Raw genomic sequence first — 20,261 nt, 5'->3', positions numbered from 1 at the left:
ATTGTTTTTGGAAGGCAAGTGCAGCCAGTTTCTCTGCTTGATTCATCCTTCTGTGTCCCTTAAACCAGAAGAATCAAACAAATAATGTGAAAAAAAGCAAGTTACACAAGTCATAACCTTCTTGGAAAGTAACCTGGGCACTGCAAGTAGAGAAAGCTCACCAGCCAAAAGCAATGTGTCACCTGCCAAGACTGAAGTGCCCACAGCAAATCCACTAAATAATGTTTATACAGTGCAGTACATACATATTATATATATATATATATATATATATATATATATACACACACACACACACACTGTATATATGTACATATATCTAGTATATAGTCTAGGTTTTTGTTTTTTAGTTTGTTGTTTATTGATGGTCTCATGAAGTGCTATCGCTCAGATTTGTCCAGAGCTGTCACATTATTATTATTATTTGTTTATTTAGCAGATGCCTTTATCCAAGGCGACTTACAGAGACTAGGGTGTGTGAACTATGCATCAGCTGCAGAGTCACTTACAATTACATCTCACCCGAAAGACGGAGCACAAGGAGGTTAAGTGACTTGCTCAGGGTCACACAATGAGGCAGTGGCTGAGGTGGGATTTGAACCGGGGACCTCCTGGTTACAAGCCCTTTTCTTTAACCACTGGACCACACAGCCTCCCCATTGCCTGTCATCCTGTGATCGAAGATACTATTAACTGCTTGTAAAGTCTGAAAACGCATCATTGCTTGTTTTTGCTTCTTTTCAATAAAAGGGGTTCTGCTTTTTGTAGCTGACAAGCAGCGAAGCTGTTAATCTGTTTGAGTGATAGTTATATATTTCACCAGAAAACGAACAGATTTTTAGATCTAATCTGGCATGTTAAAACATACCTCTTAAAATAGCTTGTTTTCAACAGTGGGCATGAGCTCTGCACTGCTCCAGAGGCTCCTGCGCTCAACACCATTTTAAAGTCTACTATTTTTGTATCTGTAACATCTGGTGTTTTAATGGCCATAACCATTGACATTTCCTACAGAACAGAGTTCAGCAGTGCGGGCTCACTGCACTGGAGTTTCTAGAACCAACTTCACATTTATAGGTGTTCAGGTATCTCAAACGATAACATGCAATCGGGAACTCCTAAGGGCAGTGTGCATTGGAGAGTAGAACTCGCGCCAGGGCCCTAACAAAGCTTGACCCCAACAAATCCTCTCTGACCACGAGGGTCGAGAGAGTGGTCAGGTTTCAGTTACTTTCAGTTAAGAGCACAGACACATTGCAACGTTTATACAACAATAAGCTACACCTTCCGAATAGAACCAACTTGGTCTTGGTAAGCCTCTGCATGATATGGCACTACCTAGCATTGAACCCTATTGTTGTGTATGCCAGGTCAACCTTCACAGCCGGCATGTCTAATCTATGAACGACATATAAAGCATGACAGTTATGGAAATACAGAACTTTCTTTCACAGTCTGTGTGTGGTCTCCTCTCTTAACAACCTAAATCCCTGCCACATCCAGTGCATGGTGGAGTCACGTTTGAACTTGAGCTTTAAGATGTTGAGGTCTGTGGGAGCAGAACTAGCTTACCAGGACTGCAAGGCTCAGTGTCAAAAAGCCTGGATGGTAGAGCACATAGTGCCAGTTGAGGGAGGTGACTAATCTGAAACAGTAGAACAATACTGGCCGCCATCACTGAAGACAATGGCAGTATCTCATGGCAAGGAGCTAGGATTACAAAATATGGAAAATGCTGAATTGCAAATGAAAAACAGAATCCATGTGCTTTTAACTGCATTGTGCTCCTAGTGGCAGATCCTTGAGCGTGTTGGCTATAAATATATTGACACTCGTTCTGCTTTCAAGGAAGAAGATTTTTTTTCAATTAAACAATGCCACCAGCCGAGAAAACAGACACATCCACCTAAATATAAAGCTTCGAACTCCAGCGAGGGGCAGGAAACATGTTTGCAGGATATCAACTTATCGGAGTCAGCAGCCTTTCCCCATGCTGAACAATGTCACTTACCTACTGCAAAACAGGGGGCTTCTTCAGACCCAGACAATGTGCTCCGTATCAGAGGAAAAAGAAAGCATTGACTGTGCCTAAAATGCTGATGAAAGCTTCTCATCCTCTTTCCTGTTATTACACCAAACACGGTGATTGACACTTAATTATTATTCGAGTATCGTGACAATGACAATAAAATAAAATCCAACCCCCAAGAAAAATGAAAAGTATTTGTGTGCACGAATGTTGACTTAGGTATTCACCCAACATCAATATGAATCAAGCAAAAACATGGATGGGTCTGCAGGCGTTCATTCTCAGATATACTGAGCAACATCAACTACTTGAGAAATTAGAATACTACCCAAAACAAAGTAACTACCATGACTATTAGCATTCCATTCAACAATGCTGAGTGTTTAATATAGTTATGGATGAAAACTGTGCATACTTGTGGGAATTTAGATGAACTAGGGAATGTAAAAAGTCCTAAATAACTCTTAATTTAAGAGCTTAAACATGCTCCTAAATTGTTTCTTTCTATTTGGTAACATCAGCAGTTACCTTTTTTATGAAAAAAAAACCCCACAGTGGTACATTATATGGCCAAGGTTCAGTTTCCATTTCTGGTCTCTCCTTTCCTGTGTTAAGCAATTTCTGTTAATATGGCCTGTTAAATTGCTGTTACAAAAATCTTGAAAAAAAGCTCTCCGTGGTTGACATTTCCATACTTGTAGTTTGTGTGCTCAAATCAAGTTTTCCTCACATAGCCAGTAGATGCCAAAGCCCATGTTGAAGTTGAAATGACATGTTTGAGTGATCCACAGGGAGACAGACGAGTAGGACATGTTCTTCCAGTGATCCGCAGACAGACAGACAGACAGACAGATGAGTATGTCATGTTCTTGGAGTGATCCGCAGACAGACAGACAGATGAGTATGTCATGTTCTTGGAGTGATCCGCAGACAGACAGACAGACAGACAGATGAGTATGTCATGTTCTTGGAGTGATCCGCAGACAGACAGACAGACAGACAGACAGACAGATGAGTATGTCATGTTCTTGGAGTGATCCGCAGACAGACAGACAGACAGATGCAGCCATAACACATAGCACTAGAACAGAGTCTGGTGTGCTGAGACACGTGGAAAACGTTTTCTTCTGTTCTGTTTACTGGTTCATTAAGTCACTGAGCCCTTCGTGTGATTGATATATAAACACCAGTGAGAAGAGGGCAGACCTTTACTAATTAAGACCTCAAAGCTGTATCAGGCGTAGAAAAAGACTTCCGGAACACTCCGGAAACCAACAGACTTCAATGATGTTTTTTTTTTTTAATCTCATACAATACCAAAACTGTACTCTCATACAAAACTGATTTACAAAACATACACTGTATGCATGCAAAGTTTCACCATTTTTGTGAGAGTAGTCTCAGATAGCACTTTCAAACCCAAGCCGAGGAGGTGTCAGCAGCAACGATACCAGGTTTCCTGGCCTTAATGAACGTACATGCAAAGTTTTATCAAATCTAATTTCCACTTGAAGTTTTCCATCTTACACCCTGCTGCCAAGCTGCTATTTTCATGGCCCTGTCATTTCACACATGCGTTTGGTTTGATCGCTCAGCTGTCAAACAGTCTGGTAAGAGGTGCTTCTATAAATAACAGTGTATCGTCTAGATGCACCCCCTATATGAGCTCTTGATAAGAAGCCCTAGTCCAGAGCACTAATATCAGATCATGTGTCACTGTCAGAGGTGTTTCCTCACCTTGTCGAAGCATGGCACTGACTAATAAAACATTGATACCTCATTTATCTTTGAGAAACCTCCACAGCATAGAATATTAAAAGTATGTTAACAGTACCTTATATTCTCATTTTCCTTTGCCACTTGGCATTCTTGATATATTTGTTTTAGGGCAGTCACTCGATTAAAAATTTTGATCGGTTAATTTATGGGCATTAGTTGATTAAAATCGGTAGATTAATCTGTGCACATTTTTAATAAAGGTAACTATCTTATAGTGGCTATTGACAAGTGATTGCTTAACATGCTGTCAAGGTAAACAACAGAATCAATCAAGCATTGATTCGTAACCAAATCGAGTACGATGTCTCCATTGTCTGATGACATTTTCTTTTGTAAAAAGCAATTCTAAATATGAGTTTGAAGTTCTCAATATAATTCTCAATGATGGTCTCTATAATATTAGCAATATCGTGTGTGATTCAGCTATTCTTACACTGAGCACCCTAGCATATTTATGTCCCGCCTCTGCTCACTAATGATTGGACAGGTGCAAAACAAGGGCAGATCTTTGACTTTCCCATTGGTTAAACTCACAATACCTTCAACTGAAACAGAGAATACCTTCAATGGTGTATGTACCACCTCTGCTCACTCTCGATTAGGGCTGTGTTTGAAGGTATGAAGGTTCGAAGGTTCGTTCGCTAGCCAGGGATTCGAAGGTTGTTTTAAACCTCCGAAGGTTCGTCAGACGCCATTATCGCGCTGTGGTTTTTTTTGTTTTGTTTTGTTTTTTCCTGTTAACAGAAACTGTTTGAGAATATACGAACACTATAAATCACACATTAAATGTCACTCACATGCAAAATTCGATCTTTTGATTTGTATAATGCATATTACGTAAACAAAAGTTGTTGTACTAAAATCTGCTACCATCATTATTATTAGTAGGAACTCTATATGGTGCCGTTGCGGTGTATATAGCAGGGTATAGTATCCAAAGCACTGGGGCTTATGTTGTAGTGCTTCAGTAAAATATGTACTGAATATCTAGTGTACAAGAAGTGCTATGATAGAATATGTTTGGAACATACAAAATATACGATAACACTAATATTTTAATATTGAAAACTGAGCACCGTCCGTCCCTCCCCCCTCCACCTCGTGTTATCCAGAAGCAAACCTTTAATTTCTTCATTCTCCATCTCGACAGCAAAGCGTTGTATAGCGTAAGCTGTATTGAAAGAAATGTCTCGAAACCCCTCTGCTGTTTGGGATTTTTTTGTTAAATGCCCAGACGACCAAAAACAAAAAAATGTAATGCAAACTTTGCAAGCGACTCGTATCATGGAGGTATAACCAATCTCTGGGGTCACTTGACAAGTGTAAGTTCATATTATTATTAGTAGTTTTAATATTTTTAGTAGTAGTAAAATGTGACTGATAATCTGCTTGGAAAGGTGTCTGTTAAATAAAGCTTTGTTTTGCTTCAGTCCGCTGCAGTTGTGCAATGCAAGCTTACTGTATGTATCGCAAACATCTTCAATTACGTGTAATTAAACAACAGGTATTTTTAATGAAATTAAAAAAAACATGATTATTGTTCTATATAACGCATTTTTAAACTACATGTGAATGTTTTATTCCATTTATATGGATTATCTGTAAAATAATAGGATTTTCAAATCAAATATAAACAAGTAGCTATGGTGACGACACCAGTAAATTATGCAAATGAGTACCATCGAAGGTTCAAACCTTCCTTCGGTAATGTGAACCTTCGAAGGTCAAAATGTACACTTCGTTGCGATTGAACACCTGCATAACCAGGGGCATATCTTTGACTCTCCCATTGGTTAAACCTACTAAAGAACTTCAATCGTTTATGTCCCGCCTCCGCTCACTTATGATTGGACTGTATTTTCTCAGAGGCAGATCTTCTATTGGTTGATTTTATTTTATATATATATATATATATACATTATATATATATATATATTGTAAGATAGCGGGTTGTGAGAGACAGCAGGGAGGGGGTTAAAACCTCCCTGCAAAAGAAACATGTGAGAATGCACTTTTTGGTTTATTGTTTAAATTTAATTGTTTAATTGTTTTATTAATGATCGTCCACACCTGGGCTTATTGGGGAATTAGACCCAGGTATGGAGTTTAAAAGGAGAGCAGGCAGTCTGTTCGAGGCTGCTGAGGAGAAGGAGGCAGAAAGGGGTGCTCTGCTTCCTGGCAGTCGTGAGGTAAAGTGCTGTTTCAAACCAGTGTGTTTTGTGAGGACGGGGAAACAGCGTAGCTGTCCCGTGTTAGTCAGGGAGTTCCTGTGTGTTAGTTAGTGCTCGTACAGAGCTAGGTGTTTGTTTTGTATTTTGTTTATTTTTTTGTTTATTAAACATAGCATAGCGCACCAGCTAGACCTGCTGCTCCAGAAGTGGGAGCAGGTATGGGTAACTCCGCCGCTTCCGGAGCCCAGAGGAGAGGAGCTGCCACTGCCGGAGCCCAGAGGGGAAGAGCCGCCGCTGCCGGAGCCCAGAGGGGAAGAGCCGCCGTTGCCAGAGCCCAGAGGGGAGGAGCCGCTGCTTCCGGAGCCCAGGGAGGAGGTGAAAAGCATACCTCCACCACAGCCCCGACCACCACCCCTACGGTCCAGTCCGGCGTCGCTGCGTCCGGTCCCTCACCCCTTGCTCCTGGACACCCTGTCGGTTAGCCTGGACCTCCCGTCACTAGACCTGGAGCCCAGGAGTCGGCAGAATCGGGCACAGTTCTGTACCGGGTCCCCTGCTCCGCTCCTCCCGGACGCTAAGACGTCGCTGCGCTGCTCCCAGACGGCGCTTACGCTCCCCCTGGTCACTGCTTCGCTCCCCCTTGCTGACCGGACGTCGCTGCACTGGGTCCCAGCTGCAGAACTCTGCCCGCTGCTGCAGCCTCCAGTGCCCCGGTTGTCGTTCTGGTCGCCCCTGTCAAACCGTTGGGGTCCGTCGCCGGTGCGCGGTCCCTACTTGGCTGAGCCGGGACGTGGACCGATCCACTCTCGAGTTCGCCCGTGGAAGAGGGCGAAAATGGACATTTGTGGACTCGAGGGTGGGTGGTTGTGTTTTAGGGGAGGAGGTGGCCGTTTCGTGGCCTGTGTCTTGTAAAGACAAGGGGGGGGGGGGGGATGTGTAAGATAGCGGGTTGTGAGAGACAGCAGGGAGGGGGTTAAAACCTCCCTGCAAAAGAAACATGTGAGAATGCACTTTTTGGTTTATTGTTTTAATTTAATTGTTTAATTGTTTTATTAATGATCATCCGCACCTGGGCTTATTGGGGAATTAGACCCAGGTATGGAGTTTAAAAGGAGAGCAGGCAGTCTGTTCGAGGCTGCTGAGGAGAAGGAGGCAGAAAGGGGTGCTCTGCTTCCTGGCAGTCGTGAGGTAAAGTGCTGTTTCAAACCAGTGTGTTTTGTGAGGACGGGGAAACAGCGTAGCTGTCCCGTGTTAGTCAGGGAGTTCCTGTGTGTTAGTTAGTGCTCGTACAGAGCTAGGTGTTTGTTTTGTATTTTGTTTATTTTTTTGTTTATTAAACATAGCGCACCAGCGCTTAAAAATCAATTTCTGTCGTGTTGGGTCTATTTTTAAAGGGGCAACGAACCCGAGAGTGGTGCAATCCTTTACATTTGGTAATATATGTCCTTCCCGTGAAGCTGATAATATGCTGTATATTTTTAACCAAAGAAACCCTAAAAACAGTGCAAACAGAATACATTTTTTTTTTATAAATAGTTAGTTTCCCCCAATGTAACTGTATTCTGTAAAACCACAGTATATCTTACAATGATACAGCCAGACACATGAAAATGACTTTCTTAAAAGTGATCTAACATTTGTATAATGCTTATAGTCCTCCTTTTGTATGCACGTTCTTACATTTGTCTTTGCTCGTCCTACTCTGCACACCAAAGAGATGATGTTAAACCTCTTTTTAGTTGTGTTACTTTGATCTGTTCAGCAGTCAGCTCTGCATACCCTTACACAACAGCTCAAAAGACAGCACTGATTCTACGATCCACCCGTTGACCATGTATTAGCAGACCGCAGCAATAGTACAGCAACAAACAAACAAACATTACCATCAATCAGAAAGCTCCACTGTAGGGCACTGCCACGCGATGGACAGATGGGATGTCCATGTTTAAAAAAACACGGACTGCAAAACATTAAAAAGGTGCATCTGTAAATTAAAGTAGATGTTTAAAAAGGTACTGCTTTCAGTCTCATGACAATAAAACCCTGTTTATTGGGCATTACCTTGGAAGCTGACCTTGTTTGCACAGTAGTGCCCTTTGCCTCTGCCTCTTACCTCACCCACACAGACCACTACCAGATGGCAATACCCCTTCATCAGGGTTCTTTTTCAATCCTTGTATGGCAGCACACTATTTCAAACTGCTATGGTACTGCAGCGTATTACCAGTGTGCACTGTTCCTAACTTCATAGTGCCACTGCCCCTTGTCATCTTCTGAACCACAAAAAGGTATTCTGACATAAAGGAACAGTTCTGCAAAGGTACATTATCTGCAATCAGACAAACAGCGTCTCTCGCTCTCAGCTTGCATCACAAGCCTCGTTATAACATTGGATAGTTAACAGGTATGTCGAGAAACATTAAAGAAACTTAAGTTTAATGACAAACGTTTCGACTGGTATTAGTGTCTTTAAAACTCTTCTGCGCCTAATAGCCTTGAGAGAGTGTTACATATAGACTGCAACACTGTGAAAGCGTGCCTCTGCAGAGCATAGACTGGTTCAGTAAGGAAGGCAGGTGTTAAACCATGTTGAGTTTTATAGGCGAGCAGCAAGACCCTGTATTTGATCCTCTCAGCTAAAGGCAACCCACCATGGAGTAGCATGTTAATAAATCCTGGAACATGCCAGAAACCAAGTAGATCTGGGTCAACTGCATCATTGCTAAAGTGGAATTGGTTATTAGAGTTGCCAAAGACACATTAAGACTGAACCATGAAAATATAATGGGATGCTAGGAGGGCATTTGAAAACCAAGAAGTGGTATTTGTACTGTAGGTGATGTGCATTACAAAGCTGATCTGAACGAGTGGTAAGTTCAGCACCTTCGAACATACAGGGAATCAGCTGCTTTCATGCCTTGAAGAAACGTGTCAAAAAGCTTTTAATATGTTTACAATGGATCAGCCTACCACCCAGTCACTATTACTCATACTCAACCTACTGCTGCTGTTTTTTAAAGGGGAAATGCCACAGACAGTCCTGCTGTTCGGCAGACTCACTGTTCCTCATTCATGAACTCAAGGGTTTAAAGAGAGCAGCAGGAAAAACCAAATAACAGGATGTCCGCTCGATTGCAACGTCAGGACAAAAATGAGCAAAAGGGTCAGTGTGCACGAGCAGCCCAGCCCTTCAGAGAGGGAAGGGTCAGTGTGCACGAGCAGCCCAGCCCTTCAGAGAGGGAAGGGTCAGTGTGCACGAGCAGCCCAGCCCTTCAGAGAGGGAAGGGTCAGTGTGCACGAGCAGCCCAGCCCTTCAGAGAGGGAAGGGCACGAGCAGCCCAGCCCTTCAGAGAGGGAAGGGTCAGTGTGCACGAGCAGCCCAGCCCTTCAGAGAGGGAAGGGTCAGTGTGCACGAGCAGCCCAGCCCTTCAGAGAGGGAAGGGTCAGTGTGCACGAGCAGCCCAGCCCTTCAGAGAGGGAAGGGTCAGTGTGCATGAGCAGCCCAGCCCTTCAGAGAGGGAAGGGTCAGTGTGCACGAGCAGCCCAGCCCTTCAGAGAGGGAAGGGTCAGTGTGCACGAGCAGCCCAGCCCTTCAGAGAGGGAAGGGTCAGTGTGCACGAGCAGCCCAGCCCTTCAGAGAGGGAAGGGCACGAGCAGCCCAGCCCTTCAGAGAGGGAAGGGTCAGTGTGCACGAGCAGCCCAGCCCTTCAGAGAGGGAAGGGTCAGTGTGCACGAGCAGCCCAGCCCTTCAGAGAGGGAAGGGTCAGTGTGCACGAGCAGCCCAGCCCTTCAGAGAGGGAAGGGTCAGTGTGCACGAGCAGCCCAGCCCTTCAGAGAGGGAAGGGTCAGTGTGCACGAGCAGCCCAGCCCTTCAGAGAGGGAAGGGTCAGTGTGCACGAGCAGCCCAGCCCTTCAGAAAGTGAAGGGTCAGTCTGCCAGGATCTCTTCTTGGAATGAAGAAGACACAGCATGACTGCAAAGGGATATGCGACCACATTACTGATCCTTTAGGCAATCAAATGTATGTATTGGTACTTATTGAAAACTGTGTATTTTACTGTGTATAATCCAATGCAGGAAACAACATTCACATAAAACCAGGATGCATGTGTATTAAACAAATGCACCGACATACGGGTATTTTGAGATGGAAGGTACCTAAAGTCTCTCCATGTCAAATGTTGCAAAATCTGGACATGTTTTTTGGTCTCAAATAAAATATGACTGATTGTTAGAAAGCCTAATTGAAGCCCTATGATATGTACTTTACATACTTTAATAAATATCAACATATTTATAAAAGGAATATCCTGGCACAGCTAGACCATCTACAAACTACTAGATAAAAAAACGGCTTTTAAATGTCGTAGACACTTTGAAAAGGGGTATTCATCTTTACGCTACAACGGAGGATAACGTAACGGAATTCAGTCCCGATAGTCAGCAATTTTGAAGACAGCCAGCAGCTCAAACAGAAGCACTGCAATGTGAAAATTCACACATTTTGCCCTATCCCATTTGTGAAAGTGCATTCACTTCAAATAGGGCTTAGGTACCGCATGTGTTCCCCAGAGGAGGGACAAGCACCTCTACAGACACACAGGGACCCGGCCCTGCTACTGCAGAGCTGTGCTGGAGCCTCACTGAACCTGCTCCACACCCGAGAAGGGGCACCGCAGGCTGGAGCATTAATGAACCTGCTCCACACCTGAGAAGGGGCACCGCAGGCTGGAGCATTAATGAACCTGCTCCACACCCGAGAAGGGGCACCGCAGGCTGGAGCATTAATGAACCTGCTCCACACCCGAGAAGGGGCACCGCAGGCTGGAGCATTAATGAACCTGCTCCACACCTGAGAAGGGGCACCGCAGCAGCTTTTCATTCATTCAAAAATAAATCAACACGTTCCAGAGCAACAATCCTACAGTGTTTACTGGAAAACTTCTTCGCTGGTTGTTTTGCTTAAGTTAATAAACTGCAAAGCTGCCCCCAACCCCCTTCAAAGATGAAAATATTCCGGCTTTCAGAGAGTTCTGTTTTCCAGGAAGAAATGTTTAAGAATGCTAGCATTGCACGTCATCATGGTCTGTTGACAGCACCAGGGGTACGTTTGCTCAGGGTTCACACTTTGTTTTAAGCCAGGTGGAGCGTCTTTTTTACCCAGGTTACTCTGATGATTACACATTCAAAACAAACAGAAGGTCTTTTCACAGCATTTTTGCTCCACTGCAAAAGTGACACCGTATTTGTTGCAAAAGGAAAAGCACCCGTCTGTATTCCAGCAACAGACAAAGGAAACCCTAACTGGTAATGCAGGACTCTGTGAATGAAGCCGGTTCCATCCCAACACCTGGGGATTTCTCTAGAGTACACATTCTAAACTGCAGCACCTTCACTTCCAGGAACTGCCTTGGATCAGGTAAAACAAACAAAGAATACAAAAAGACTTGCAGGAAAGGCCACCTATATGTTGCCCTCTAGGCTGAAACAGCAGAAGACCGCTGAAGGACTTCTAAAGCACTTGTGCATCTCTCTCTCATGTGTCCCAATCCCTTTTCCTGGATGATGAAAGGAGCTCTCAAGCCGTGTTGCGTTATGTACATATGAAACATTTGAAAACCTTGCTTATTTTTACCCACTGCTTTTTCAGAAACACTGCAATCCAACCTGCAATCCAAAACCATTGAGCAAACAATGGCCTTAGATGAAGGAGTGACACAGAGAGCAGATAAAATAGAGCAAGAAACGGTTACAAACTGCAGAAAAGTTTTGTATGCTAAAGGTCGTTCCTGATCCTGTTGATTAAATGGCTTCATATTAGGCTGACCCGGACTATAACCCAGAGATGGACTTGGCATAGTGTCCAGTGTTAAGGGTTTCTTTGATCACAGGAGTGCTTCTGTTTCTTGTTAGAATATGTTGCAGACATCTGGGGGCTTGATGTGTCCAGACTTCTTTTTGTTGGTGGTGTTCAGCAAACATTGCCATTCTTGAAACAGCCAGAATACTTAAATGGGTTGAACACAGATCAAATGTCATAAATGTATGAGAGACTGTGGCAATGTGCCCTGTCCCTGTGTGCATTTGTGTGTTATATGTTGTACGTGTGCTGTGTTAATGTTGGTGTATTGTAGTTGGTACACAGGATATAAATGGGTGTGTGCAGCACGAGTATTTAAATTGTATATTTGTATTTAGGCATGAGGATGGCACATCACATCACGTGCATTTAAAGTATTAGTATGTGGACACAGGAAAGTGCACTTTAATTAATTCACGTGCAGTTGTACCGAGATTCCAATTGAATGATTGACTAGCAATCGAGTCTCGGTACAACTGCATAAAAGCAGCATGTTTTCACTCACTCGGTGTTGTGTGTTCGGTGAGTGGAGAACGGGATTGGAGACGGAGGTAATGAGAATAAATAATAAAATAATAATCATTAAAAAAGCTCACCGTGTTTTGTTTAGTGATAGTCCGTTTTGTTTCTCTCTTTTGTTTTGGCGAATGTGCCGTGTCCTGTGTGTTTTGTGTTCTAACCTTTTATTTTCTGTTCTGTTTAATTATTAAATGCTGAGCGCGATCATGCGCTCAGCTTCATCAAAACCCCAAGTCTCTGTGTGTTACTTCCTGTTTCTGGTCTGACGTCACCCACTGCAGCCGCCTTTGTGACAGAGACACACAGCTGCAAAAAAAAAAGCCTTTTCTTTCAAGTCTCCGATCATTTTCAACAAATGGTGAACTGGGTTCTGCAGTTTGCCTTTCAGCATTTTTTTTTGTTCAGTATTACAAAGTTTTGAAAAAAAAACTTCTAAGGGGGACAAAGTCACCTCTGTAGCAAGGAGGAGAAGCCAATCGTGTATTTAGGAGAAGACAAGAGCAAAGGGGTAAAGAGCAATGCATCCATGGACCTCGACAGGGTGAATCCATTTCCTAACAACGTTTCGTCACAGCAGTATGGAGGGAAAACAGTATTAAAAATGAGATTGTCATCTTGCAGTTCTGAGAATATTATGGCATTCTGCCAGAACGTCAATGTGGTTTGAATGCAAACGCGCCCTGGAAGATCGTGATCGAAACTTATCCGGATTACCACAAGATGACGAAAGTAACAACATCATTGACTAATCTGCCTCTAGATCTTATAAAGGAGCCTTATGGAGTCGAGCAAGATGAATATGATAAAGGCCACTCAAATACGAACTAGAAGCAAGGGTAAAAACAAAGTTCCGTTATCTCTACAGCAAATGACACAACAGTGCCCCCACAAACTGCCAATACAGACCATACAGAAAAAAACACCCCAATAACTACACGACAAACACGCCACTGCATGTCCATTTTGTACATTCATTTAGTTCAGATATAGACTCACTGGATAAGCACTATGAAGAACCAGTTTTTAGCATTACCAATTTAACACATTGTGTTTTATTTCTTACAGGTTATTCTTCTATTTTTTTTTTTTTTTTTTTAAATAGTACTTGTTTTCAGCAGCTGGGTTTATTGATTGATCCATCTCATTGCAGACACGAGGAATGCCACTATCATGAAAGGGATGACAGCAGAACGGTGTTGTTAGTGAACAAGACTATGAATCACCTTGAATGTGGCTTTCTAGAAGAAGCCTGCACTGGCTGTAAAAAACAGAAATCAGATTTTGCTGGAGAAAACTCAATGCCTATGGGGTACTGCATATGAAAAGACAAAAATACTATTGTATGAATACATCTTTGTATATTACAATAAAGTATGGCAGGCTATGCATAAAAGTTAAGCTGTTAAGAAGACAAAAATACATGTTACAAAACCTGTTTTAAAACTATAAATAAAAGAAAAAAGTGATTTGAAATTTACTCCGAGGCATCAAAACCTTGCCTTTGAAATCTGGGCCGGGTTTCAAAATGTGCAACAGTACCTGACTCGCTAGAAACAAAGCAGCCTGCTCTGCTGCAGCTTCCAGTGTAGGAAAGGAAAAAAGAAGTGAACGGAATCTGTCCCAAAGTGCCCGTCCTGGGAATATGAAAGATCCTGGCACTCAGCCTGTATGAATTAACAGGGCTTCCACTGCAGAGCAGCGTGTTGCTACAAAAGAGAGATGGACATGGAGAAAGGTATGAGATCTGTCACACATGCTGGCAGTGATGGATCACACGCACACAAAGAGATGGTGTAAAACTGACGGATCGCTGGATAGGGAGCTTTGACAGGCACTCCAGGGACCATTGCATCCATCTTAATTAATAGGAACAATATCACAACACTGCAGCCGACACCTCTGGGATCCAAGCAAATAAGTGCTGGAAGCTGTGTGTCATCTAACCAGCTTTGTCCAGCTGAAATCCAAAGAGAATTGAATCTGAAAAGCCTGAAGGTCTTATCATTCTCTGACGAGACAAATCCAATGAGAACCCAAATCATATAATAACCTCAACATGGTGACCTACACGCAGACATCTCCATGGTATCTCCTCTGTATTCTACACCCCTGCAAGCGCTAAGAGCTTGAATCCGTGTCACTCTCCAGGGCTGCATGCTTGTGACGTACCGACACAGTTGAACCCTGGCTCCTTTCTACATTGTCTGGAGCAGCCATCTCCGTTGGCTTTGTTCATGTCATCACACTGCTCCCCCAGATGTCTGAAATAAAAAAAGAATTTGAAAAACGATGAAGTCAAGTGGGCAGAAGCGAATGCTTCTGTGAACAGGACTGTGACTTGCCGATGTTATGAATTCAGAAGAGACTTTGACAGGACGACCTGAAGCATAAGCGATGAGAAATGAAAATAGCCAGTCAAAACTGATTGATGACAAGGGATATGTTAATGAAAATATTAAAATAATCACAATGATGCTGAAAAAGATATTGCAAGAATACGTACAACAAAGCAGAAAGCTAGATAAAGTAATGCATTGTGCTTTAAACCTTACAGCCTGGTCAGTAACACTTTAATACAGAACTCATGTACTCCCATTGTGGGGTTGATGTACAGCTATGGACAAGCACTTCATAAGAAATAATATTGAACAGTCTGAAATTGCTCTGTGGATCTCCTGACTTCTCTAAAATTACCTCTGAATGCGCCCATCTCCACAGTAGGCAGATCCAAGCTGATGTGTGAGAGCTGGGGAGGGCTCACTCTCGGCTGACCTCAAGACAGAAAGCACTTGATACGTGTAGACCAAACCAGGCTCCACTTCCCTGGAAAAGAGAAACACAGGAATATAGAAATGTATGGCAATCAGTGTAATTATACTTAATGCTCAAATGGAATCAAATACCAACCATAGTGCAATTTGTTCATTAAAAGCCTTTACATTTTTCTGTGCTATTTTCTTCTTTTGAAGATTTTTGGTTCCCTTTGAAAATCTTCCACCAATGGCCAGTATGAGTGATTGCTGAATTCAGAGCATGTGTTGGGTGTGTGCAGCCATTTCTGTGAAACCTCTGATAGGGTTATTGGAGGCAGGTGATACAGTGGAATAATGGCTTCAGGCTAATCATATGCAACAGTGTTTAAAATTAGTTTTGAGATTCTCCAGCCTAGCGCCCTGGACGCAGGCTCACGGGAAAGCTTTGTAGAGGCACTTGGAGGAATTCAAGTCTACATGGCCATCTAATAACCAGAAGCATTGTTTTGGGATGTGGACACCTTTCCTCTTTAAACAGGACAGGGAGGCTGGCATGCTGCACGGACCTACTATTTTAAACATTGTTACTTCCGTCATCCCTGTAGGGTTCAGACAGTCCAAATCCAAGACAAGAACCTTTACTAATGTAATAATATTCATTCATCTTTTCATATTCGGTGGGGTTCTTTATACGCCAAGAGACTGAAGGGACTGAACTGCTCAGATCCACAAGTCCGAGGTCCCAGTCACTCATTCTCTCTGTATTTCTAATCAGAAGCCTGTGCAGATTATCCCAGGGAGAGCTTCTCTCACTAGACTGTCTTGGTCAGTAGTGTCAGCACTGGGCACAGACCCAAAGGCAGTCCCCTTTGGCACAGTTTCAAACAGGGCATGCAGACAAAGTTCCCAGACATACACACAGGGCCTCTAAAGTGCCTAAATAACCCACAGCTGGAGACTGCACAGCACAAGCAAGGCAGACACTGAAGGCGGCATTAGTTGCAGCATGACTTTCTTATAGTAGTCCCTTATATATTCCAGGCACCCTGCTTCTCCCAGGAATGGCTATGGATACTACCTCAAATCAGGAATTGAACAACAGCTCATTTGTAACTGCTTTGTTTCAAAGGACCAACAATTCACTGCCTGCAATCCTAGGACATGCATGCATGTTTCACAGTAGGTGTGACCATTCTTTAAATCTTTTTAAAAAAACGTCAATAAAAAAAGCTAGCCTCTTCTATTATCTGCGATATACAGTCAGTTACTGTATGTACAAGTGATTGTGTCTCTCACACAAAGTGTTCAAAAGACACTTGGTATGCCAACATAAAAAAAACATATACCCCACAAAAAAGATTCTCTTTCTAGTATTCATAATCCATATGTGCCAATAGATATTTCACTATATCTAAAAATTATCATCTCATGAAGGCAATCAGACTGAACTCTGCACAAGCCATATGGAAAACTAGTGTAAGATGCATATATACTGCACGCCTAATGTAAAATGCAAATATTTAACAAGTGTCCTTGTGTCTGACTACCTCTTTCCCTCATGGGTTAAACATCCAAACCTGTTAAGCGGTACCTGCAACATACATGTCATGCATTTCATACAGCCGCCAGCCTTCCTATCTCCTGCACGGCTCCTCTCCACCCTCATACATGTCATGCATTTCATAGAGCCTCCAGCCTTCCTATCTCCTACACAGAGCTGGCTCCTCTCCACCCTCATACATGTCATGCATTTCACAGAGCCTCCAGCCTTCCTATCTCCTGCACGGCTCCTCTCCACCCTCATACATGTCATGCATTTCATAGAGCCTCCAGCCTTCCTATCTCCTGCACGGAAAACAACATACTTGACACCAAGTATACATTCTATCCAACCCCAAGACAGACACAGCGAGTTGAAATGAACACCATAAAAAATCTGTCAGCACCTGGAATCTGATTATTAAGATGAGGCTTACCCCATTCCCTCATGACAAAGCTTCCAAGAAATGAAAACCTAACTGAGGACTGAATCCTAAAGAAAAGGGAAGCTAATTAGGTTGGCAACAAACATCAGTCAGTCTCATCAGCTACAGGGTTGTGAACTAGCCTTGTAAAATCATGTATGACTCTTATTCAACCATTTCCCTAATGAAACACTGCTGAAGGCTTTTAATAAGCATCCCACCAGGGGCGCAGGAGAAATCTCACTCTTGTGTTCTTGGAAAAGCAAGAGCCCTACTTCTGTGGTGTGCTGCTGAAATCTCCTACACCATTGTCAGGTTCATACACTGGAGCACGGAGACGAAGTTCAGCTGTTTCAGCGTTTCAGGAGTTATTTACACAAGACAGATACTGATCAGAGAAATTTAAAGCTGTGCGCAGGTCGTAGCGGAAGTTCAGATGAATCTAGGCCATGGGATTCTCTGAACGCAACACAAACACAGCTTTCTAGGAATAAGTCTCACTGTTATTAGTCCTTAATTGTACATGCTCCTCCACAGCAGCCTCTCTAAAACTGTGCTGCGGCTGCCCAGAGTTTCAATAAATGAACCACCCAAATGCAAGCTATTTGTTAAAGCCAGAGCCCATGAGCTACATTGGAAGGGTGCCCACGATGTTAACTGAGACACTGTAAATAAGCACCACGTTGGAATGCTTGACAGCAAGCCTACAGGAGAATCATGCTCAGTCATCTAGCACTGCTTTTAGCTTTTCTGTCCTTCCTCTTTCTACTGCTGCTGCTGCTGAATCAGGTACTACAATGAGCTAAGGAAGAGCAGAGGAATTATTTCTCTTTGAAAAGCTTATCTACTAGTTTTTATTGGGCATTAGAAAACGATTCAGTACCGTCAGCCAATCAGATTCCAGCTCTAGTGGTCTCTAATAGACGGTAGATGCCTACTGGAATGTCTTAGCACCAGCTGTGAATCAAATTCAAAATCAATCAGCGCAAGTGTTGGCTTTTTCTTTGTGACGCTGTATTTTTCAGCGTAGTTCACATGTATTGGACGTAAATACTAAACAAAGACACAATTGGTCCAAATTAATTTTATTATCCACCAAAACCAGCCAATCAATACTTTGCATTGACAAAAGCAACCAATCCTGTACCTGCAACTGCCGAGAGCAAATCAGACTGTCAGCTCGACTGGAGCACAGGCACAGCATCTTTCAACAACAACAAAGCGACACGCTGACAGTTAAGTAATATTTAATGAGCGATTGTATCGGTAGTTCAGACTCCATCGTACACAGACTGTTCAGTAATTGCTCCGTTAGCGCCCTCGCCTTCGTCTCAGGACGCATAACTCCTGTCACGGTCAACCATAACACGGTAGATCCATCATCGCTTAAATATATATCTGGGAATCGGGATGGCAATTTATATCAAGTGGGAAAAAAGAACAGGAATAAAAGGTTAATGAATAAGATCATTACCTGAATTCTTCCTCGCTATCCCAGTAATAGCTAGTAATATTGTAAAGATGGTGGTTAGGGTAATACGTTGCAATAATTCAAATAATTCAAAATGACTTGGTAATATCTTACGATTATGCAAATTGTAGTAACTGGAGAAGTACAACCTGGCTTTGACATGTTAAAATCATGCAACACAGAGTCTGCTTTTTGCACCTTTAGTGACAACACAGAACAAATGCATGCAAAGTGATGAAGTCTCACACATCTTAGCTGCCATTTGAAACTAGTATTTGCTGCTTCTCACTTCTCCCCCACACTGCAGTTGTGCACAGCGGCCCCACTTTTCTATATCACAGAAGTGTAGATTTGAAAAGCAATATTTGATCAAATCTCCCCAGCAGGTCAGGTAACTCCCATAGTTGTAACAAAGACTTGCTTTCTGTTGACCCGAGTCGTGGGCTTCAACAAAAACAGTATATGTTGCAAGATTGACAGAAGACAAAATGACAGAAATAAAAGGTCACTGAAACAATATGACTGGAAGCAGGAGCTCCTTTGTGTGGAGCTTGTGGGTCTGAGTCGAAACCGTTTCTCTGACATATTTCATGCTCAATCATCTACAGATGCTGAACATTACCATTTTCAAAAACATACTGCAGGACTAATGCTTAGTAACTTTTCAATGGCTCTGTTAAATACCAACATGAATCATGCTTTAAACAGTTCATGGGGGTATACAACTGATCTTAATGTCGCCACTACTGATAAGGGAGTCTTATGACGATTAACACATCTTACAGTATGTTTTTTTTTTTTACAGTATGTGTATTTCTTTCAATAACATGTACATTTAAGGAATAGTTTATTGATTTGAAGGACAGTGGTATTACTATCCATCATTAAGATTAATTGATCACATTTGAAATACTGCATTATCTGGGGTCCAAATTTAACACTATGGCGCTAGTGTGGTCCAGTGGTTAAAGAAATGGGCTTGTAACCAGGAGGTCCCTGGTTCAAATCCCACCTCAGCCACTGACTCATTGTGTGACCCTGAGCAAGTCACTTAACCTCCTTGTGCTCCGTCTTTCGGGTGAGACGTAATTGTAAGTGACTCTGCAGCTGATGCATAGTTCACACACCCTAGTCTCTGTAAGTCGCCTTGGATAAAGGCGTCTGCTAAATAAACAAATAATAGATTCTAGCGCAAGGGTAGCTGATATAGCACCAGCAATATTACATTTTGGCATCAATAGACATGTTGAATTTTTTTTTTTATTCTTTAGCAAACTAGATGATGATAGCTTCTCATTGGGTCTGGATTACTCGCACAACCCACCCACACTCGTCCACATCCACAGGAGAGAAGGATTGTGTCGTGGGGGAAGTGCTGAGGGGGGATTGATTAGGGAGGGGTTTGATAATTTAGCACCAGTAGGCTCTCTGGTGCATAACTTTCAAAGCACCCCTGATTATATAGCAGTTGATTATCCTGAGCGTTTCTGAAATGATTGGGCAAAGGTTCTCTGTGTTAAGTCTCTGGGTCACCAGCAACTTTGGAAATGTATGTATTCTTAATGGACCTCCTCAGCATTCCTGGTAAGACAGTGTGGAGTTCTTCTATACTGATTACATACATCTCCACTGCTAAAATAAAAGGAAGGCCAAGGCAGTTTTACACAGGAAAGGAATTTACACAAGGGGGTCAGCAGACCTGGCAGAGAGCCTCA

General features: G+C 42.8%; 1 protein-coding gene across 1 annotated transcript in view; it reads right to left on the bottom strand.

Annotated features, from left to right (window-relative positions):
- The window catches only part of LOC117396810 (pappalysin-1-like), a 177,283-nt gene that overhangs the window by 80,940 nt on the left and 76,082 nt on the right, over positions 1-20,261 (bottom strand). Inside the window, exons 8-9 of the mRNA XM_059005357.1 lie at positions 15,053-15,181; positions 14,528-14,619 (exon numbers count right to left, since the gene is read on the bottom strand). Coding sequence (XP_058861340.1) covers positions 14,528-14,619; positions 15,053-15,181 — 221 coding nt within the window. The remainder of the gene's footprint in view (positions 1-14,527; positions 14,620-15,052; positions 15,182-20,261) is intronic.

The sequence above is a fragment of the Acipenser ruthenus genome, chromosome 31 (genome assembly GCF_902713425.1).
Source record: "Acipenser ruthenus chromosome 31, fAciRut3.2 maternal haplotype, whole genome shotgun sequence".
Taxonomy (NCBI): domain Eukaryota; kingdom Metazoa; phylum Chordata; class Actinopteri; order Acipenseriformes; family Acipenseridae; genus Acipenser; species Acipenser ruthenus.
Note: the sequence above shows the minus strand (reverse complement) of the source record. Positions and strands in the feature narration are given on the sequence as shown.